The 23,591-nt window shown below is 49.3% G+C and overlaps 2 protein-coding genes across 2 annotated transcripts in view; one reads left to right on the forward strand and one right to left on the reverse strand.

Moving 5' to 3' along the window:
- Positions 1-1,978, reverse strand: part of Bco1 (beta-carotene oxygenase 1) — a 28,886-nt gene extending 26,908 nt beyond the window's left edge. Inside the window, exon 1 of the mRNA XM_047530024.1 lies at positions 1,709-1,978. Within this exon, the coding sequence (XP_047385980.1) occupies positions 1,709-1,772 (64 nt within the window). The 5' untranslated portion in view covers positions 1,773-1,978. The remainder of the gene's footprint in view (positions 1-1,708) is intronic.
- Positions 1,979-12,389: 10,411 nt separating this feature from the next.
- LOC124967120 (polycystic kidney disease protein 1-like 2) overlaps positions 12,390-23,591 on the forward strand; it is a 46,344-nt gene continuing 35,142 nt past the window's right edge. The window contains exons 1-5 of the mRNA XM_047529154.1: positions 12,390-12,690; positions 14,144-14,308; positions 14,767-14,952; positions 19,941-20,051; positions 22,273-22,420. Coding sequence (XP_047385110.1) covers positions 12,390-12,690; positions 14,144-14,308; positions 14,767-14,952; positions 19,941-20,051; positions 22,273-22,420 — 911 coding nt within the window. The remainder of the gene's footprint in view (positions 12,691-14,143; positions 14,309-14,766; positions 14,953-19,940; positions 20,052-22,272; positions 22,421-23,591) is intronic.

Consider the following 23,591-nt stretch of genomic DNA (forward strand, 5'->3'; position numbering starts at 1 on the left):
TACCCACGTGGCCTGCATCGTATTCTATTGGATAGTGAGCATAGCTCTAAGATAGGGTGCAGTGGTGGACGTGGCCTGTCTCCTACACAGGTCCCCTTGACATTCCCACCTCCCTGAGGGCTGCTTTCTGCTTTAATGAACAGCTGGATGAAGCCACAGCCTCAGCAGGGCCCCCCGGGCAGGGGTCACCACAGGCACAAGTTGGACTGTCTGCCAGGAAGCAGTGTCCAACTGACTGGGCTCCACCCAGGGCCCAGGCATGCACAGAGTCAGAAGGCCTGTTTTCTGCTGGCTGCCTGGCTTTGGACAAGTCACTATCCTCTCTCGCCTCAGTTTCCCCATCTGTCAAGAAGGGGGGTTTGAGCTAGAGCAGGGGTCCTTCCATCTGGAAGCACCAGAGGGCTTGTGAAGCTGCAGACGGCAGGCTCCCCACCTCCCCTTCAAGTCTAGTGGGGCTGGGGAGCCCAGGATTGTGTGCCGCCGCCAAGGGCCCAGGAGATGGTGACCACACAGGTCCCTGGACCCTGCTTTGGGAACTGCTGCTCTAGAGGACCTTTGGAGTTTGTTCAGCATCTCAGGTTCTAGGTTTTTATTTTCTAAAATTTCCAAGGATTCCATGAGGTCATGGACCACAAGTTAAAAAGGGAGGTACAGGGACATGGCAAAAAGTCCTCGATCCCAGAGCTCAAAGGTCAGGTCACAGGCTCCCTTCTCACAAATAGAAGATTAGAAGTGAATATATATTTACTAGTTAAAATCTTATATTTTTCAAGTACAATATTATGTCTATTTATATTTCCCAAATATAAAAATTTATGTACATCTTAAAAAAACTTAAGGGAAATAGGCCCAAATATTTCCTTCTATGTTCTAATTTGCCCTTACAAATTATACACATAATACATACCCACACACATAGAAGAGCATTATACGTTGGATATCACCTTTGTGATCATGAAAAAGAGCATAAAAGCAGATATTTTTCTTTTGAGAGACTTCTAGGGCAATTCTGTGGTTGGAACATCCCAGCAGACTTTCCATCCACACTCCATCTGTGAGAAGACAGAAGCGCCAGGTGCCCGGGCTGCCCGGGTCTGTTTTCAGAACTGAGGGAGAGCCACCACAAGGACTGGAGAGCTCAGAGCCAGTGACAGCCCTTCAGAGTCTAGACAGGACGGTCCCAGAGAGAGGCAACCCCCAAGAGAGAGCAAATGAAACAGCAGAGGAAGAAAACGAGATCTGCCCGCCGAAGAGTGATCCTTGACGGGCCCCTCTGCATCTCTTTTATTGGCTCTCAGGTGTCCACACGCTGAAGTCACACCTGTGGGCACCTGAGAGCAAAGCACAGCCCTCACGTGGGCGTGTGCACGGGAGGCGCTCACACATGCTTCTTTGCTTTATAAAATCAATTTAGGATGCACACATCACAAAACAGCGTGCAGTCAGAGTAGCCGCATTTGTGGCTGAGCCGATGGCGCCTGTGGAGCCGGAGCATTCCCGACACTTCTCTCCTGGAAGTAACGAGAAGGACTCTCTCTCTTCCTGGAAGTGGATTACCATGTGTAAAAGCACACCTGGGTCATCGTAGAGAGTATGTCTGGATTATGGGTTGTTTTGCCCCTACAGACCATCTCCCAGACTTTCCAAAACAGATTCACAAAACAGAAGTCCATCTAAACAGAGCCAGTCCATGGTGCAAAATGCTCACCTGTCACTTTGGCCCTCACGGGCTCCAGCTGTTCCTTCTTATTCTTGCCAAATATCAGATCCATCCTGCTGGCTGCAGAGCGGGGAGGAGGTTCACAGGGAACTGATCGGCTTCCGTGTGCTCACAGAGCTGCTGCTCCTCCTCCTGTTTTGTCTTCAGGTCTTCCCTCCCCACCGGTCTTCACATCTGGGTGGGTCCTGGTGCCACCCTCCGTCCCTCGGCTGTCTCCCTCTGAAGGCCTGGTATCTCTGCTGGAGCTGGAGTTATTTATGAGATGTTTGGTCAAAGGTCAATTCCCAAGCCATGTGCCATGGCTAATCTTTAATCCTGTTAGTGTGTCCCCGACTCTCCCTCTCCCCTTTCACTTCTGGCTTATCCTAGGAAAGCTCCTTTCTGAATGGTGGAGAGAATGAAGTGCATTCTGCTCAGTTTGGTTGGCCCAAGTAATCCATCCCGAGGGCTGGAGGTGTTTATGGTCAGAACAGGAAGGGACTGTGAGGACCAGAGAAGGCGCCTGAGGTCACCGGTCACGCGCATGCCTGCTGCCCCGTGGGAAGAGCCTTCTGTGGAGTTGGGGAAGGGAGTTTGGGGTTTTGTTTTTAATGAGGAGCCCCGATCCTCTCTGCTCAAACCATACATAAAGAGCCACTTAATTCATTATTTTCTTTTTGGAAAAAGGATAGATAAAAATGTGTCACATGCCCAGTTAAAACAGAAGACCAGGGAACCAGAGAGTTGTCAGGAACGGAAGAAGAGTTTAAAACAGCTTCCTGGCCCATCAGGAGGGCAAAGCGGTGACGGTAGCCGACTCTAGTGTTTCCCAGTCCTCATATATCTTGATGTGACACTTTTGCCAAGAACCCGCGTCGAAGTTTCTGTGAGCATCGGGTGAAGAGGATGAACTCTTCACTCACGTGGTTTGGGGAACAGCCCTCCCCACGGTGAAAAGGCCGTGGTACACCCGATTTAACCTTTGCACAGCGTGGCCATACGTTGAGACATCCCATGGTACCCCGTTCACCTGCATAATGTTTTCTGTTTGCTCTATCAGTTGTGAATACATTTGATTAATTAAAATAGAATAAGATGGAAGAAAAAGAAAAGACAATAGTGCTGGGCCTTATGCAGTTGAGAATGATAAGGCTCAGGTCTGGGCTGAGACCTGTCTGAGTGTCCCCGCAGATTGCACCTCCGGCCCTGGCTGCAAGTTCCAGTCATCCAGTGAGGGGTTGAGGAGTGCCCACGCTGGGCCCAGTCCAGTCCCCCGGCCCAGACCCCCTGACTCAGAATCTCTGAAGGTGGAACCAACCACCAGTGTTGTCAAAACCATCTCCAGGTGATTCTAACATGCGCAGCAGGCGTGGAGGAGCCCCGATCCAGGGAAAGAGGCCGCATGTTGGAGTTGGTGCTAGATTTGATTCCAGTCCATCCCTCTTCTGTGTGTCTGAGTCATGTTTCCCTCTGTGAGCCTCCTTTTCCTTTCCCGTAATGATCAGAGTCTCAAGGCCACTGTAAATCAAGGGTCTAGCTAAAGCCCCTGCCCCATATAGATGTCAATCAGGGTGGTTACCCTTTTCTCCCATTCTTAGAAGACCCTTCCCTTTGAGTCACATGTCCAGTAAGCTGAATAATAACCTGCCAGTTTATCCCATTCCTGGGTCTAAACATGGGCATCCACGTCAGGACTTTTGTCCCCAGCCTGTTAGAGCAGCATCCTTGTGAGAATGTCTGGTGTAATCTAGGGGATCAGGGGGAAATGACGCTTCCAGAGCGGAAGAAATCCCAGGGCATGGAGATCAGAAGGCTTGGGTTTGAATCTCACCCTGAGCTCTAATAACTGCAAAGACTGTCACATCACCCCTGGGAGCCTCACTTCACCCTGCAAAACCGGGATGGAAATGCCGGTGTCACAGGGCTGTAAGGAGGACACCAGAAAAGTTATACAGGTGAAAACATGACCATGTTCTGCTTTCTTGTCTCTCTCTGTAAATTCAGAAAAGCAATGGCCTCCATCCACGGAGCACTGTCTGAGTCCAGTTCCTCGTGGAACCCTTGTGTGTACGACTCACTCTGGCCTTCTGCAATCCCATGAGATGAATACTGTCAGCACTGTTCTCTGGAAGAGAACACAGGGAAGCCAACCAGTTTGCCCTAAGTCACACAGCAACGAAGAGATTGAATTAGAAAGCAAAGCTGGCAACCTGGCTTCAAAGTACACACTGACCATTCCACCCAGCTCTGAGGCATACTGGATACTGGCTGGATTTTTACTGACTGAAGTAATGAACAGATTGGTCGATGGGGGATACACCCCAAGAAGACAGGTCTTGGGTTGATATTATTGCATCGTTTATGATACCGATGACAAACTCTCTCATCTAGGTCCTGTTTTGCCTTCAGGCCTTCCCTCCCCGCCTGTCTTTACATCTGGGATAATTACACCGTTAGATAAAGCTTTTTTTTTAAAAAATAATGATGATAATAAATTGATCATAATGACTGATATCTGTATTAGTTTGCTCCAGCTGCCATAACAAAGTACCACAGACTGAGTGGCTTAAATCACAAAAATAGATCTTCTTACAGTTCTGAAGGCTCAAAGTCCAAGATCGAGGTGACGTCAGGGGTGGGTTCCCCCGGCACTTCCCCTCAGTCCTGTGTCCTCACATGATCTTCCCTTGTGTTGTGCCTGCCTGGTTTCTCTCTGTGTGTCCAAGTTTTCTCTTCTTCTGGGGACACCTATCAGTCACTCACTCAAATCTCAGACCCTTAGTTTTCTGTTCTCCAAAATAGGAATAATAAGACCTTTTCACTGGTGGACTGCAAAGCTTACACAGCATGAACTCTGTGATCGTGTCTGTCATGGATGCTTAGAGTACAGTTGGAGCTCATGTCAGATTCCTTTCCTTTCTTTTCTTGGAAAAGAGAAAAACTCTCTATATAATGATTGATATACTAATATTGTGATTGAATATACTAATTTTTTTGAGTAGTTAAAATACACACAATATGGTTTAACACTGGAAGGAAACTAGATACCAATGACCTAGTCGTGGATTTTAAATTTCTTTCGCTGGCTGTTGCCCAGTGAGCAATGACCAGCTGCCAATCCTGCTGCTCTGTGAGATGGCTCAGGCAGGAACTGACCGGGTGTTCTGAGGAGGGAGAACTTACCCAGGCTGGGGACGGGGACAGAAGGTGTCCTGGAGGACAGGGTGCACTGCCGTGCCCTTGAGAGTGAGTGGAGGGATTTGGATGGGTCGAGAGAAGACAGTGGTGCTCCTACGCAGAAGGACCAGTGTGAACCATGAACCACTCTAGCAGGGGGACAGTGGGGAGGCTGGCTGGCTGTGTAGGGACCTGGGGAGAAAGGGGGATAATTACAGGTGTTGTTCAGGGCAAGTTTCCCATGCGCCATGCTTTCCTAAGCCTGTTACTTGTACAAACCTACATCCTTCTATGATAACCCTGAGCTCAGGGGGTTTTGCCCCATTTTACAGAGGGAAAGTGAGGCACAGAGGAGCTAAGTAAGTTATCCAGCACCTAGGAGTGGACTTTGGACCCCAGCAGCCTGACTGCAGAGTCTGGACTTGCAACCACGGTTTGTCTCCAGTACTGCTAAGATGGGGTCGAACGTTTGTAAGAATTTGACTTTTATACCACAGGCAATGGAGTCCTAAGTCAAGTAACAATGTGCTACAAAGGTGCTCAGGCAACACTTAACTGTGCTGTCCAATGCAGGAGCCGCTAACCACAGTGCCCTTTCAGCTTAAATTAAATTAAGTGCAATGAAATTAAATTAAGAAGCCAGTTGCTGGTTCACACTAGGCACATTTCAAGGGCTCCATGGCCGCCATGTTGAATAGTACAGACACAGAACATTTCCAGAAAGTTCAATTGACAGTACTGAGCCAGGATGGCTGCTAAGATGACATTATATGTTAGTAAGGGTGTCAGGCAGTTATGACTGAATGATAAGGCAACCTAGAGGGTACAATGTCAGGGAAACCCGTAGTTGACGATGGTCAACATGGAATGACTCCCGTGCTCTCCCATTCATCTGTTTCATAGTATGGAGCACCCCTGTTTGCAGGGGCAGTTCCTCTTCACAGGTAACACAGCCCCCATGGCAACAGAGGAAGGAATGGGGAATCCTGGAGGTACATGGTAACAAGAGGGACCTCAAGGAAGGCTTCCTGCAAAGACCAAAGCTTGAGCCAAGTTCAAGGCATTCACCAAGTGGAGAAGGTGGGAAGAAAGGCCCTACTAAAGGTAGTAGCTGGTGCAATCTCAGACATTACCCAGCATGGTCACCACAAATTGCTCTGGATAATGGGAGGGGTGGAGGTGCTTTGTGTAGCCCTGTGACAGGAGAAGAGCAGGGAGGTGAGAAGGGGCCGGGAGAAGATGGCAGCTGGGAAAGGAAGGGAGGGAAGAGGATCGTCATGGACTTGGGGGCATGGAGGTTTGCATTGCTGAGAGGGAAATGGGAAGAACAGAGAGAGAGAGGAGGGTTGGCATTCCATGGAGGCTCCAGGATCTCCTGGGCTCCCACCCAGGTCACATGCTCAGATTGGCTATATGCCTCAGCAGTTGCCCAGAGATGGCAGCTTGGGATTGCTCCTGCAGGGTGGAAGGCCTGGTGTGGAGTCACGCACAGCCTGTCCCGGGAGGGAGGTGTAAGATGGTTAAGGAAAGTGGGCAGCCTCACCTCCTTCTTTTGGAAGGAAGGAGGACCGTGAGTCTCGGGGTTAACGAAGGAAGGGAGTTCACACAGGGTGCTCCAGGCCTGTGCTGGGTACAGGTCATGTTCTCACCCTCGCCCCCTTACCCCAGCTCACAGAAGAAGCAACTGAAGCTGGGTGAGGTTGTGCCCTCGGCCAGAGATCGAATTCCATGTGGCAGAAGGTGAAGGTTTCTCTCCAGATCCTCTGACCTCAGTAATTTTGGGAGTCAGGGAGGTGGCTTCCCTCCTCTGAGGCCACTTATCACACTGGATGGGTGAGCCTATAAAACAGTCGTGAGGTTAAGAAGGAACAACTGAAATCAAGAAGAGTAGTTTTAAGGGCTATAAAAAAAACCCCAACAGCCTTATTTTGCAATTCTGTATCTCTTGTTACTAAGTTTTATTGCCTAAAATAAGTTAATATTTCCCTTTTGGAGATAATGGTATCATATCTAAATTACTTTGCAGTTTTCCAATTAAGTTAATGTCTAAATCGTGCTTCTAATTAGCCAGGGTGATAAGCTGAACAGATAACAGTGAAATCTCAGATAGTTGGGTTCAAGGTGACAGGCAAAGTCCCCACAGAGGTGGCAGCTGCCCCTGTGGGGCGACCAGCCTCCCTAGGATCCCTGGAGGGAAAACCGCACAAACCAAAGGCCCTAAGTTATGCCACTGGCATTTAAGAGGAAGCCCTAGTTTTACAAAGCCCTCCTGAGCAGCATAGCGTAGTGTCATGTTGACTATCAGAGACAGAAAAACTAGGAATCCCAGTGCCTGGCCTCCGTGAGTTCAAAGTCTAATAAGGGAGAAGGAAAAGTGAATAATAACGTAAATACTATAACTCATAAGACAACAAAATGCCACACTTAGGAGGCAGAATCAACCAGAGGGAAATGCAGAGGGTGCGACAGTAAGAAAAAAAGAATGTCTTCTGCCTGAGGTGGGAAGTCTCCATTGTCCTTCCTGTGCTTTAAAGTCCAATCTATGACACTTGACAAAGATTCAACTTGAAAAACGACTCCCAGGTTAGAGCCTGGAACCGCAACCCCATCATCTCTACCTCTTAAATAATTGCTACGATTACTCTTCTCTTCCGGTCCACCAGCCCCTGTCCTCTCTTGGGAATGGTCTCCTCATGGGCCACCCCTTCCAATCCACCTTCCCCATTGCCATGAGGTGACCTGGTTGAGCTTCCAACTGGATCATGTCACTCTCCTTTGTAAAATCTAAACAGCCACAGGCACATAGTAGGTGTTCAACAAGTATTAGTGATTGAATGAAGAATTGTTGCATGAATGGCCTGCTACATAGTCATGGTATTGGTGTCCTAGGGCCGCCACAGCAAATTTGCACAAACCGGGAGACTTAAGACCACAGACATTTACTCTAAGTTCGGGGAGCCACAAGGACAAAATCAAGGGCCGGCAGCACTGTGCTCCTGTGGAACTCTGGAGAGGCTCCTCCCTGCTCCTCCTGCTTCTGCTAATGGCCGGCAATCCCTGGTGTGCCTTGGCTCCTCGACACTTCTCTCTGACCTCTGCCTTCATTTGCACATGAGATCCTTCCCTCTACATCTCTGTCTCCGTGCCCAAACTTCCCTCCTCCTCTAAGGGTGCCAATCATGGCACTGGGGCCTGTTCTACTCCAGTGTGACCTTAACCTGATGACATCTGTAAAAACCCTGTTTCCAAATAAGGTCTCCTCCACAGGCCCCCAGGAGCAGGACTTCACCAGATCTTTCTGAAGGACACAATTCAACCCACAATAAGTCCTTAAGCAAAACAATTTAAAAATGGGATTGGAAAAAGCTTGAAATGGGTTTATCTCGACAGCCTAGTTCTTGCAGTTTCTCCCATGCCCTCCTTTTTAGATAGCGCTAAGACAGAAGTAGATTAAACTGCTACAAGGACAGAGAAGATGTGGCAGTTAGCTCCAGTGAGGCCTGAGAAGGTTTAGGGAGAAGGGGTTGATATTTGAGCTATTCTGGGGAAAAAAATGTAGGCATATCAGCAAGTAGAAAGAGACATATCTCAGTAGAGGAAATGGCATGTGCAGAAGTGTGTTGGTAGGGACAAGAGGTGGCAGACCACTACATGCAGGAGAACTGGGGTGACTGCAGTTTATGCAGGCTCTGGGGTGCTGCTGAGGAGGAAGCCTTTGCCACTCTGTGTCTCCCCCTGAGATGCCCTTTTGACTAGCTTTCTACTTACCCCAACCTCCAACCCTACCCAGTTCTGCATGACTAGTCCTTCAAAGCCCAGGTTACCAGCCACCTTATGAAAGCAACCAACAAAGCATATATGAGCAAGCCTGTAGGACTCACCTACAGACAGGTTTTTAAAAAATCAAGGGGATCCTGCTCACTATTCCAATGATGGAGGTTGGTACAGTTGCTCCTTGGAAAGGGTCCCCAAGTGCAGAATCAACACCATCAGGAAGGCACCCAGAACATGATTCCAAGACCTGATCTGCCAGTGGGAGACTTCAAGGGGAATCAGCAATAGGAACAACAGAGGGATAATTAATTTGGTTTAAATAGGGTGTTGAGTCCATAGAGAGAACCATGAGGTTGTCACACCGTGGAGCCCCATCATCCCACTTCTGGGAATGTCTGTTTATGCTTGGGCTCCCCTAGAAGCAGACCTTAAGACAATGATTCAGGGTCAAGGAGTCTGTGTGGGAGGTGAACCCAGGATATGCCAGCGGGGGAGTGGGGAAGTGACACAGGTAGGCAATTAACAATAGCAAGAACAACCATCTAATGAGTGGACATCATAACATTATCAAAAATGCTGATGTTATATAAAACACAGCCAATGAAGATAACAAGAAGACATTAATAATACATCATCAAGTCTGTTACCACTGAGGACAGCTGAAGCACAGTCTGGTTGGGGACTCCTAGAAATGGTGTGGACATGCCTTAAAGGTTTCTTGAGGGAGTCAGGACATCACCCACTTTGGTCAGTCAAGGCCAAGCTTCTCCTGAGAGGTGTTGACTTCCAGGACCTTCTGTCCTGGCCCATGTGTGCAGAGCTTGCATTTAAAAACTCCTGTGGTAAGTGGGGTGAGGTAGGGTGCAGACAGGGTCTGTTGCAATCTTCAAGAGAGAATTCTGCCCAAAAGATACAAGAAGATGTTCACAGTAGTGTTGACTGGAAGAGCAAAGCCAAACCAAAGGAATCTGAATGAGCACAGGTCACAACCTGTGCAGAAACGCGGGGATGGCCTAGCAAATGTCCATTCAGTGAAAAGGGCTCAGCCTCCACCTCAACAATACGAAAGCCATTCAGAACACTGGAAAGAATGACGGTCCAGTACTGAGCAGAAGCGCAGGGAGCAGAGGAAACTGATCACCCTGCACACGATGGGACCCTGGTGATACCTGTGTTCAAGGGAACAGGGGCATGAAGGAACAATAGATGGGAGAATTCATAATTCTTTTTTTTTTTTGGTGGTGCTGGGGATTGGACCCAGGGCCTTGTGCATGCAAGACAAGTACTCTACCAACTGAACTAAATCCCCAACCCTCATAATTCTTTTGAATGTGTTGTCTTTTCCTTCTAAAGGAGGCAGAGATTCAATGTGATCAACAAAGATACCAATTCCTATAGAGCATCTGCCAGTGGTTCTTGGAGACCCTCCCAAATACACTGCTTGCACTTAAATCCTAGTCAAGTTGGCTTCTGTGGGAAGCCAGACTGGAATGTAAAGATCCTTCTAGTTCTTTTTGACCCCATCTTCGTCTTTCTGCTTTTCTGTCGTTGATCCCACTTGGAGATCCGGACAGCTGATCAGATCATTGGAAGCATCACTTGTGGGTCCTGCTTATTTTCAGCGTGAGCTTCAAGGACATAGAGGTTAAGGGACACTGGGAACTGACGTCACTAAAACAAATTCCCTGCCCAGGAGCCTGCAGTTCATCAGAATGTAAAGAATGTGCAGATGGAATTTAGTCCGCAGATTTGCATTTGTTATCAAATGTCTGCAAGCATGTTCCACTAGGGACATAAATTAAGCCTGTGAGATACATTATCACTGCATGTGGCCTTCCACATAGTTTTCTAATGGAAGTCATTGGAAGTTTGGCCTCCAGAGATAAGAGGCCGGTTCTGCCCAGCCTTGCTCCAGCCTGTGAGTCAGTGATGATACTGCATCCTGCTTGGGCGCCTGCCTGTCCCCCTTCTGTCTGGCAAGACAACTCCAGAGGGCTTGGAGGGGTGTCCAGGAAAGGAGGGAGGTCAAGGGTCAGTCCAGCCATTTGGGAGATGGGGCCAAGGAAATGTTCACTGAATCTTACTGTGAGCCAGCCGTGGGACCGAGATAAAGAGATGTCATCCCTCCCCCAGGAAGCTCTCTGAGTAAAATAACCTGAGTGTCCACCAGAAGAAGATGGAGAAACGAAATGTGGTCTATTCCCATCATGGGCACCATGGAACCATCTAAGGGAATGAGGTGCCTGCCAGTACAAAGACCGACTTGAAGGTGGAAGGGAGCCCTGCCCGGCTCCCTTCACTTCCTCAGATTACTTACTTCTTATGTGACCATTTTATCCAGCTCTGGGTTTTGGTCTAATAACGTAGTTTATAAGCCACTGCCTTTGTGTGTCTTCTATCCCAACCCAAATGGGCCCATGCTGGTATTTTCCAAAAAGAAAATTTTCAAGAGGAACTCTGGTGCTAGCAGTTAGGAATTTTCCCCCCACCATGAAAGTAACACAGTAATTTGGTCAAATTTAATTGATTTTGAACAACAGACGTTATTTGAGCAGACAAACAATGACCCAACGTGGGGATGTGTTAGTTCTCTAAGACATTCATTCAGCATTTGTCCAGGGCAACTGCTGAGTGCCCTCTTAAAACAGGAACCCTCCTCCCCTGGTTCCTTTCCTCTATTCTACTGGAGCTCCTTCCATATTTTAAATGGGTTTATAGGATATGCCACACTTTGTTAACCAGTTTTCTATCAGGTACTTTACTTCAAATTTTTCCTTCTACAAAATTTTGTAATGAGTAACCTTAAATCTGACATTTCACATAAATAAGAAGCAATCTGTGGGTAAAATTTCAGAAGTGCACATGCTACTTTATAGAATTAGTGCTTTTAGGATTTGGGTAGAAAATGTCACACTGCCCACCATCATATCAATGTACACTTTCATCTGCAGAGAAAGCCAATTTCCCTACATTTTGAGGGTGTGTTTGGAAATATCATCAGGGGCCAGGCTATGCAGAGCCTTGTCTACAAAGCCTTTAAGAAGTTTGAATTTTGACCCATGAACCCAGAAGCCCACTGAAGACCTTAGGTAGTGGGTAAGGAGGGGCAGGTCTGAGTGTTGAATAGTTTATTTGCATGATGACATCAAATAAATTTTGTCGGGCATTTTTATTCTCCAGCAGGTGAAAAGGAATGAGTGATGATGTGATGAATCAGAGGCCCAGTCCCCCAGAACTCCAGCCACCCGGCGGGAGGGCCATTATCACTCCACACAGCTGCTGCTCTGGACAGCAGGACTGCCTCTGAGTGCCGGGCAGTTGTTCTGCCATCCCATAACTCTAGCTTTCCTGCCAGTTTTCTTTTATCACATATTTCCCACTTGCTGATGGCTTATCCGGAAACATCTGGCCCTCAGGTAATGGCGTAGAATCAAAGGCAGGGAACTTTTATCGAGCACCAACAGTTGCCCAGATGACAAGCAGGCAGGTGGTCGAGCGGCTTGATCTCCATCTAGAAGATCTCTGTGAATCAGCTGGCTTCCGAACTGCCCATGCACAAAGAGCTGGACCAAGCAAAAATGCAGACACATTCACCCCGAGTCTTTCTTCTCAAACAAAAAGACCTGCTGTTGTTTGATGCGAAGAAAGAAGGGAAGATGGATGGTGGATGGTTGTGAAGGCACCAGAGTATGAAAGGCCCCGTGCGAGCTCAGCCCTGCAGTCCAGCAGAGGTTCCAGCATGAGCGCGGCACGCTTGCTGCTCTTGGGGCTAGCGCTAAGGCTTAGGGCCATCGTTGCTAATGCAGAAGAGGGCAGCCTTTGCTCTGAGAGCCAGGTGGCCTTCAGAGATGCTTGCTATGAATTTGTGTCACTCGGACGCACCTTCCATGGTGCCCAGAGCTGGTGCGAAGGGCAGGGAGGTCATCTGGTCTTTATTCGTGATGAAGGTACCCAGCGGTTTCTGCAGACGCACATCTTCCAGGACAGGGAATGGTGGATCGGACTCAAGGGGACCTCAGCGCACAATAGAACCACAGGAGGTAGGTGCTGTGATAGCTGTTTTATGTGAATCAAATAAAAGAACTCACATACAGGACCTAGCACAGTCCAGTCACATAGCTGGACTGTCCATTTCTTGGCATGCACCTTTTTTTTTCTCCCCTAGTGCTGGGTATTGAACCCAAGGTCTTACGCATGCTGGGCAAGCACTCTACCCCTGAGCTGCATCCCCAGCTCTGCACGTACTGAATAATAATACCCACTAGAACTTCTTCAGTTTCTTGCTAGAACAGTTCTGGACACTCTCCTGAGTGCTTCATGGCCATTATCATGTTGATCTATACAATAATCAATGAGAAAATTATTATCGTTCCCCTCATTTTACAATTGAGAAAACAGTCTCAGAAAATGATGAGTTAGCTATTTTCAAAGGGCATTCAAACCTTTCCACAGTTGTGATGAGATTAAAGAAGGCTCAGCGCTCAGCACAGCTCTGTTTGTGTTAGATGGTCTCATCTCAATGGTCCTCCTGGAGACTCTCCCTGCCCTTCTGTGTGGGACTCCTGCCCCATCCTGGCACAGTTGTGAGCCTCCGCTTTGAGCATCGTTCACACGCAGCTAAAGGAGTGGTGTCTATTAAGGTCTCCCACGGGATACTGTGTGGCTGTTATAGAAAATGACAGAGGTCTGCTAGGCTGAAATGCAGCAATCTGCAAGAATTAATGTTATTTATGAAGAAAGGGCCGGAACACAGTGAGCAATATGACACTGTTCACGTAAATAGATTTCAGACGCTCATAAATGCTGATATGCGCTTACGGCTCATCGGGAACAATTTATAAGAAACCCAATAGTGGGAGCAATTTATAGGTTGGGAGAGGGAAGAAGTTTGCATTTTGCACCCTTTTGTAGCACTTGAAGCTTTAAAAAATTTGCAAGGATTTCTCTTCTTTTTAAAACTAACAATTATACTCTTTGAGTCTTACTATTGATTTTTTTGTGTGTTTTGGAGCTCATGAATATCTTTGAAGCCCTTCTCCATCACACGTGGATACACACACACACACACACACACATACCCTACCTCTGCAAGGGCTGCAGCAGACCTTTCAAGGTTCTGAGGGGTCCTGAAGGGATGCAAACTGCTTGCTTCTTAACTCAGCCCCCCTCACCCACACACACATGACCGGACCTGCTAATGGGCGGCACCCTTCTGGGCTCTTTCTGATCATGGGAAATGATCTAAAATGAAAGGGAAGCATCATTTATTGAGGTGGGCCACCTCCCACGGGCTCTGCACTCCCGGGTCCCAGTTCTTATGTCTGTTGGAAGCTCATGGCCAGGCTGTGTCCCTCCACTGGTATGGGAAAGAGAGCCTTTACCCATCCACGCTGACCATCTATGGCGTCCCAGGATTTGAGCTGGGCAAGCCCTCCACGTAGAGGAGAGAAGAGGGATGCCCGCCCAGTCCTAGTGGCCCTGTTCCCCTCCCAGGGCCCGGGACCTGGTTGGACACCTCAGACGTGAGCTACAGCAACTGGCAGCAAGGGCAGGCCACCCCTGCCCCTGACACCTGTGGCTACATCAGGAGAGGCCCTTCCTCCCTGTGGGCTGCCTCCGATGACTGCACCCAGGCCTTGGCCTTTGTCTGCGAGTTTGGTGAGCTGGCCTGTCGGGCTCCCCGCTCCCGCCTCGCTCCCCACCTGCGCCAGCTTTGCCCCTCCCTCCTCTTCCAGCTGCCATTTCTCTCCTTCTTGGTCTCAGTTTTCTCTTGGTCTTTCTGTTCTCCCTCTCAGCCTCTCCCTGTACCTCTGTGGCTTCCCCATCTCCCTTTCTCTTTGGTGCCATCTCTCCATCTCCCTCTCCCCCTGTTTAAGTGCCTGCCTGTCGGTCCTTTTCTGATCCCACCTCTGTTTGTCCAGGACTTTCCCGCCCCCTGCCCCGCCCACGTGCTCTGTATCCCCGCGTCTCACTTCCTCGCTGCAGCTCCCCTGCTCCCTCCCCCTGTCCTGGCATGGCACAGCCTTCACCCCTGCAGCTGACCCTTCCACATCCCATCAGACTGCTTGTCCCTCTCACTGTGAGCCCCCTAACGCATTGCCTTTCCTTTGCCACAGGGGTGGGCCAGAGACTGGCCTGTGAGGGCCTCAATGCCACCATGCACTGCAGCTCAGGCGAGGTCATCCAGATCCAAGATGCCTTTTATGGGCGCCAGACCCCCCATTATTGTACCCAGGAAGCCCAGCCTCCCTTGGACCTGGAGGAGGATTGCAGCTGGGTTAGCGTCAAGGACGAGGTGGCAGGTAGGGCCCGGGGCTCCACAACTCTGGCTGGGGGCAGGGGGCAGTTGCTGGTATTCTGTACCCAGCAAAAGGCTCTAACAGTCTTCCAATGTGACTTGGGCCCCCCACATGTGGGAAAACTGGTTGGACTCTGCCTACAGTCCAGGCAGGAAGCAGGGAACTGTGGCTGACCCACTGCCCAGCATCAAACCAACCCATGGGCCCAGGAGGCACTCTGGCCCCCTACCCCTCCCAAATGCAGGAAACATCAGCTTATTGAATTTTTAAAAATTTTGAAATGGTTTAAACATATATACAAGAATAAAAATACCGTGACGAATTCCCAGTGAACCATGACCAGTCTTTGTTGGACTTTAACACCAGGTGGCATTTGTTTAAGATCTCCTCCTCAAAAAGAAATACACATGCTGGCACAAGGGACTGTCGGTCACCCCAGCAACTCAGGGTTACAGGAGGCAGAAGGATCACGAGTTGGAGGCCAGACTGGGCAAATTAAAAAGATCCTATCTCAAAAAATAAAAATAAAAAAATAAAAAATAAAAAGGGCTGGGGATGTAGCCCAGTGGTAGAGCACCATGGGTTCAATCCCTAGTGCCAAAAACCAGACACAATGTGACAAGCTCCTGCAAAGCCCTTCTGGCCTTCTTCAGCTCAGTGTCCATTAATCACATGCATGGCTCTGTCTTCTGCCTTCTGTTCACGCATCCCAAACATTGTATAGCGCTGTTTTGTAGGGTTAGTGTTTCTACACATGGTACCGCCTTAGAGCGTGTGCCATCTTGTAATGGATTTTTCTCTTCCATTGTGTTTTGTTCAACGCTGTTTTCAGGACACGTGGTCCATCTTGACAGGTGCCCTAGTCTACTCGGCTTACTGTACAGCTGCACCATAGTTGGTCTCTCGCTCTTTGCCATTGCAAATGATGCTGGAGCGGATGTTCCTGATGCTATCTTTTGTTCATGTGAGAAAGTTTCTCTAGGGCTTTGTTTTTCTAAGTCAGATTAAATCTCCTCTGGGTTGCACTGCTCAGTGACGAGGATTCAATTTCAGGGATTTTAGGGACTCCCTGAGCCCTCCCAGGAGGTGTGAAGTCCTCAGAGACATCCATTGTCCAGGACATCAGGGGGGTCTCCCCAGTCTGCCCTCCAGCCTGAAGGGTCCCTGGAAGGCAGCTGGTCAGCTGCTTCTCAGCTAAGAGAGACCCAGCAATGTGTGTCCAGGCCTGGGGCCAGCCTCCCCACGTGTGCCTCTCATCTCCCGTTGAGGCTCTGCCTCCACCCAGAGACTCTCTGAAGATCCAGGGAGGGGTGCACAGGCTCCCTGGACCCCCTCCCCTGGGGGAGCACATCATCTCCCATGGGATGCCTCTGGCTCCTCTCACCTCCTGTGTCGACAGCACTGCCCTCGCCACCCTTGGAGCAGGCGTGGAGAAGCAGTGCTGGACCCAGCTCTTTGGCTCTGTGACTTTCCTCATTGCTTCAGCAACCCTGAGCTGTGGCCCCAAGGAGGAAAGGCCTCTGCTGGACAGGCTGATGAAAGAGCCCCCATCACCAAGGCATGCTGGGGCTGACAGGGAGGTTTCCTCAAAGGCTCACCTGCAAGTTTTGCAAACATAGCAGGCACACCCCGGAGAGCACACTAGAGGGGAGCCCTGTACCCCACTGCAAGGACTGGAGGAGATTCAGAGGGTCCTGGGGATTCATCTATACCTATGTACCCTGGTCACTTGCCTATTCATTTGGCCAAAAAACATTTATCGAGCACCAACATTGTGCTATGCACTACCATGGTCTCTGGAGATACAGAGGTGAATCAATCTGTTTTCCAAACAGCTCCAAAGTCCAGTGGGGAGACAGATGTGTTGGTACAGATGATTGACTAATAGTGTGATAAAGGCTCCATCAGAAGGGAGCAAAAGGCACCAAGGATCTGCTCATGAGCAGTGCTACCCTGCAGCCTAGCACACGTGCGGTTCCTGGCTCAGACTGAGGGGTGTCTAGCTGCGTCTCATTGGAAGTCATGCTAGGAACTGGGGGTGTAGCTCTGTGCTAGAACGCATGTGTCACATACCTGCACAACCTGTGTCTGGGTTGGATCCCTAGCAGCACACACATACACACGCACACACAAGTCACAACTCAAAGGATCAATTTTTACAAATGTTTTGAGCTGGGTGCAGTGGCACATGCCTGCAGTCCTGGCTCCTTGGGAGGCTAAGGCAGAGTCCAGAAGTTCGAGGCCAACCTGGACAACATAGTGAGACCCTGTCTTGAAAAAAGAAAAGGAAAGGAAAGGAAAGGAAAGGAAAGGAAAGGAAAGGAAGGAAGAAAGATGAAAGGAAGGAAGGAAAAAAAAACCACACACACACGAAGTTACCTTATGTCTTTATATAGAGGGAATTTAATGCAGGGAATTGGTTTCCAAGTCACAGAATTTCTGAGAAGCCAAACAACGGTTGTCACATTACCCTAATCCCTGGAACTGTGGCATGGTGAGACAGCACATCTGTGAGTGTGTTAACTTACATAGCACAGGGACTCTGCAGACGTGATTAAGTTGCTAATCAACTGGTGTTAGGCGAGGGAGATTATCCAGGATTATCCAGTTTGGCATAATCTGAACATGTAAGCCCTTAAAAGCAGAGAACTTTCTCTAGCTAGAAGAAGAGAGTGGGAGGAGGAGGGAGAGGAGAGATTCCAGCTGTCCAGCTGTGAGAGACTTGATGTGCTGTTGCTGGCTTCGGAAGTGCAGGGCCACATACAAGGACTGAAGAGAGACCTCTAGGAACTGGGGCTGAATTCTGCCAACAGGAATAATATCGGAAGCAGGCTCTTCCCAGAGCCTTCAGAAGGGAGAGTCGCCTGCTGAGTTGGCCTGTGGCATCCTAAGCAGAGGCCAGTCCAGCCCAGTCAAACTTCTGACCTCCCAAATTGTGAGATAATAAATTTGTGTTGTTTTAAGCCACTAGGTTTATAGTAATGTGCTACAACACATTGGAATCGAACACACACCTTCCACTCTTCCACCACAGCCCACGTGACCAGGCTGACCTGGGAACCGGTGGACCAGGGAGTTTGAGAAACGTGGCCCCTGCGATGTGGAGCACAGCAGGGCAGGGCAAGCGGGGGTCACGGGGCAGGGGTGAGCAGGGATGGGGTGGGGGGCGGGGCTAAGGGTCCAAGGACTGGATGACTTTCCAGTGGAGGTAAGAGGCAGGAGGTAACCAGGAAAAGCACAGGTGGTGGCTCAGGGAGTCGGAGGGTGTGTGCAAAGACCCGCAGGCAGAAGGCTTGGTGGTGCAGGGACTGCGAAGCGCTCAGCGTGGTTCCAGCACAGGTGAGAACGGGACCATCCAAGGAGCCTGGACTTGATCCCAGTGACACTGGGATGCACTGGAGGATCTGAGCAGGGGAGAGCCACGTGCAAGGACTGGACATGCAGAGGAGGGACATGGAGGTTTGTTTTAGAGACACCCTCAGGGGGCTGTGTGTTCAGGTGGGAGAGGCGAGCGGTGCCGAGGTCAACGGGGAGAAATGGGTGGGTTCTAGGGACGCGGGGGGTTGGCCACTGACGGAAACCCAGGATGATCATGGTTTGGGCTGTTCTGGTCTGGAGGTTGGTGGGTGGGTGTGCAGAGAGGGAGGCTGATAGAGTGGGGAACAGCAACAGGGAGGCGGAGAGGGAGAGCAGGTGAGTGTCCCAGGCTGCCTGAGGGCTTTGAAGAACAGGAACCTATCCTCTCACAGTTCTGGAGGGAGAAAGTCCAAAACCAAGGTGCCAGCAAGGCCGTGCTCCCTCTGAGAGCTGTAGAGGGCACTCCATGCCTCGCCTAGCTTCTGGGGTCGGCTGGTCGTCCTTGCTGTTCTTGGGTTTTGGATTCATCATTATAATCTCTGCTTCCATTTGCATGTGGTGTTTTCTCCCTGTGTGTCTTGGTGCCCAAATTTCCTTCCTCTCCCAAGGACACCAGTATATTGGATTAGGAGCTCATCCTAATGACCTCATCTTAAGTTAATGACACCTGCAAAGACCCTATTTCCAAATAAGGTCCCATTCACAGGTTCCAGGGATTAGGACTTCAACATATCTTTCTGGGGAACACAACTCAGTCCTTATCAGGGATCAGACCTCACTTTGAGGCATGAGGAGCCCGGAGCACCCTCTCCAGAGAGAGCTGCACAGGAGATGTTGTAGGCTGAGGAGTCATGGACCCTTGGTTAAAAACTGGGCACTGGAAACAGCAGGAGAGGAATTCAGGCCCAAGGGGGCATCTGGGGATCCTGGCTAAGTGACCACATGGCATTTAAACACTTTAAAGTCTGGAGCAAGGCTAGGTTTTTGAGTAGCAAAGGAGAACCTGGGTGCGTAGCCACTGCCATGCAGAGCCTTGAGGATACTCTCAGGCTGTGGGGCCTGCCTGTCCTTTCCTCCAGGTTCCTTTGCAGGCTTCTAATACATGGGCAGGAGGGAGAGGTGTTGGATGACCCTGGTGTGGGGTCTCCATGTTCTTCCCTTTGCAGGGATTCCTAATCTTGCTCCCTCTTGTTGACTCTCAGGGTGTAGGCTTCTACTTTAGACCATCTGGCTAGGTGCTAGTGGACCAGTGGCTCTCAAAGTGGGGTCCGTAGGCCACAGCATCAGTATCAGCTGGGAACTTGTTAGAAAGGCAGGATCCTGGGTATCACCCACCTACTAAATCCAAATCACTGAAGGCAGGCTCTGGAATGCCATGACTTCACAAGCCCTTGGAGAATCTGAGACACGCTGAAGTTTAAGAACCAGGAACTGAGCTGTTAATGATCAGGAATCTTACCTTCCTGTCCCCTTAGCACTTAGCCCAGCGCCTGGTCTTCAGCAGATACCAGTGGATATTTGTTGGGTGGGTGGCAGATAAACGAATGGATGATTAGTAACTGATCTCTGCTGAATGTGTGTCCTTGTGTCTTGCACATCATCCCTGCTTCTGCTGGGTCGTGGATGCTTCTCAGGCCAGTGCCAGGGGCTGCAGGCATGCCAAGTAGCAGCAGATGAGACCTACTTTGGAGACCTGTGCCCCACTCAGGGCAGCTACCTATGGGTGCAGTACCAGTGCTGGGAAGGTGAGTGCCCCACTCGCTCGGGTGTAGGAATGGGTCTCATCGCCTTGGCACATCCAGCTTCCCCCTGGAGGAAGAGGCAGCAGTGCCCATGTGGGTGCTGAGAGCTTCCTCACCAAAACAGCTTCCCTGCAGCCTGAGCCCCGCCCCCCACCTGGCTTCTTAGGGTAAAGCATTTGCAGCTCGTGCTGCAGACGTTAAGCAGGAAAATGAAGTGTTGACCCCAGGACCCTTCAGGTTAAATTTCCTGGGAATGACCCAGTCCTCACAACAGACAGATGCCAGGTTGCTTGATCTGGAAGGCACCAAAGGATCTCTCACTTTTAAGAGGACACATCTTGAAAGCCACAAAAATTAATCCACATTATCACAATTCATAAAAGCTGTATAAATTAAGAAGGAAAAAACCCCTTCCCTTCAATTTGGCAAGCCTGCTCCCCATAAGGAAACACTATTAGTTACTTAGAACAGAAACTTTCCTGCTTTTTAAAAATGTTTGCATAGACATGGCTATGTATGAATATATTTGTCTATATTTTTTATAAAAATATATCATGTCAAACATAGTAGTCTACAACTCAGTTCTTTTTCACTTAACATGTCCTGGCATCTCTCCAAGTCACTGGACACTGCCTTGTCTTCCATCACTAGGTTATGTCAAAGCCCCCCTCTTGATGGATATTTGGATTGCTCCCAATTTCCTTTGTCACATGTCACTCCCCTGTGTTCAACCTTGTGCATATATCTTGCCATGTGCCTGGTATTATTTTTAAAGGAGAGATCCCTACTGGTGGGAGTGCTGGGTCCTAGGGTGTGTGCATTTTTAAGGGTAACAGGCATTTCCCTCTAAAGTGGTTGCATCTTACCAACAGGGTAGGAAAGTACCAGCTTCCCCCAAGGCTGTGAAACCACACTGAGCCACCGTCTGACAAATCACATAGAACAGCAGCTTCTACTGAGGACACAAGCAATAGAGACAAGGAGCTCGGGAGGGAAAAGATGAGCCAGGGAATGCTGGGGTCCCCAGAGGACATCTAGAACAGAAGGAGGGAGGATCCAAGAGGACAGGGTGAAGAAAGGGGAGGGTGACCACGGAGACAGGTTTTACCAGCACCATGAGTTTGCTGAATGTGCGCGGGGGAAATTAAGAGCAGGTGAGATGTGTCCATTCTGTTTTCTGGGAAGAGCAGGCAACGTGTTTGGGCAGCAATTTCCATTTGGTGGTTTTGCTAGTGGACAAAGGGTACCCTTTGGAGCTTTGCCAGCTGTAGCATTGCTGTTGCTGGACAAATGTGTCGCTTAAAGCAAAAGCGAGTCCTGGGTCTGGTGACCATGTGGACCAGATTTCCTGCCCCTACCTTGATTTTAAATATCCAGCTCCCTTATGAACCAGTGTGTTCTGATTTGTGAAGGAAGGGACTTTATCCAGCACCCTGATTACTATATCCAGAGGGCCCAGCTGCATGCTGAGCATCCTTAGGAAACTCTGATCAGGACCACGATGAATGTCAGACCAACTCCAGAAGGTACTTTTCACCAGACAGTGAAACACTGCAGTGCCTGGGTTAGCCCAGGGCTGTGGAGGCCACGCTGACTCCACCTCCCTCACTCTGTCCTCTGTGCCAGCTTTTGAAGTTCAAGGTTTTGTAAAATTCAGTGTGCACGAAGTGACTTACAATGATTCATCTGTCACCTTAGCCAAGTAGAGTTTCTTAAAGGGGTTTTGCCTTTTGTCTTTTTAACCACTGTAAAATCATTTGGACAATCGATAGAAGGCTGGCTAAATAAATCGGGGTACATTGTGCAGCTGTTAAAAAGAATAAGGCAGCTCTAACTGTGGTCATAGGGAGCAATCTCTGATATATGCTAAGTGAAAACATGCAAGGTGCTGAACCGGGAATCCAGCGGGCACCGTCTGTGTAAATAAAGGACAGCGGTGCTGTGTGTGGCTGCCTCGAAGGGGAACCTGGACAGGTAGCAGGTTGCTTCTGGCAGAGAGCTGAGGGACGGGAGTGCAGGGGTGGCTTGCTTTTCATTCTGGGTCCTTTATACATTTCACACCCATACTACCTTTGAATGAAAAGAAAATTTGACAGAACTTTCAAAATTAAACTTTAAATGCCTCACATAAAAATGAAGTCAGGTGGTAGAACAGGGTAGGTTTTAAGCAGAAACACGCAACTTTGCTTCGCAAGGGTTTCAGATCTCATGTTTGGTTCTGCAGGCCTGCGACTGGTGGTGACCAATGGGAGTTTCGTCTTTGACAATGTCACCATCTCCCTGACATGGCTGCTCTCTCCCTACATTGGAAATCTGTCCTGCATACTCAATATGGGAGATGGCCACACTTTTGATCCCTACTACCCTCCCAGGTAAGAGGAGTCTCTGAGCCCGGGGTCAGATTGCATTGGTCAGTGTTGCCATATAACAAGCACATCCTGCCTCAAACTCAGTGACTTAAAATAATAATTATTATTTCTCATGGTTCTTGGGAGGGCTGGGTGGCTTCTCTTGTCTGTGTTGACTCTGCTGGTAACCCAATTTCACATAAAGTTTTGTAGGAACTTACTGCTACCCACTAGCTTCTATTATTAACTCACATTGGGGTCATATCCCAGAGGCTCTCTTGTTAATGCCAGCAACCCCACTTCTCCATTTGCAATATGGAAAGGGCATGGACTTTAAGTATACAGAAGCCACATGCTTTGTGTGGATGTCACTCGGTTTTTCTTTCAGTAGGTGTTATACAGACTCCTACTTTTGATTAACTCCTTGTTAGTCCAAGAGGAAGAGATTTTAAAATCAGACCCTCCAGATCCACTGTAGATATATTCATGAGGGGAGGGGGTGACTTCAGCCTCAAGTGGAAATGGTGTCACAGAAGTCAGAAGTCCTCCTTGAGAGCTGCCTTCCCGCCTGATGTTCTTTGAGACTTGTGTTCATTTGTACAGTGGGATCTTTTGTTTCTTTCAGGAAAGCTTTCTGCATTTCTGAGATTGTATGGTGGACCTTCCGGGACAATTTTCACAAGGCAGTTTGGTCGAGTTCAGTGTTGGGTAACCAAGCGCCACCTACTGGCAGATTGGGGGGTTGACACCATTCTTCCATCATTCAGAACTGCCACTTGAGCACAGTTGAGGAACTTGTGGGAGACCCCGAATTCACAAGGCAACACAAGCCTTAGAATGACCTAGTGTACACAGGCTGCTGGGAGGCACAGAGGAAGGTGACAGAAGGCGACAGTCGGAAAGGACTCTAGAGTGAAAGTCCTTTGGGGGCTAGAATTCTAAGGCTGGAGCAGCGGGTCTAGGGAAGAGGGAGCAGCCTGGCCTGGAAGGCGTGGCGTGCTCAGATGACTGCTAACATCGCATGCTACCTGGCATTCGGGGGATGTCGAAAAACTAGAGCTGCCAGGAAGCTCACCAGGGCCCCTGTCCCGAGGGCCTGTATGCCAGCCAGTCCTAGGAGGGCAGAGGAGAGTACGCAGGAAGAGTGCTGGGAAAAAGCCCGGGTTGGGGTGTGGGAGGGGTGCTGCAGGGTGCA

The sequence above is a fragment of the Sciurus carolinensis genome, chromosome 16 (genome assembly GCF_902686445.1).
Source record: "Sciurus carolinensis chromosome 16, mSciCar1.2, whole genome shotgun sequence".
Lineage (NCBI taxonomy): Eukaryota > Metazoa > Chordata > Mammalia > Rodentia > Sciuridae > Sciurus > Sciurus carolinensis.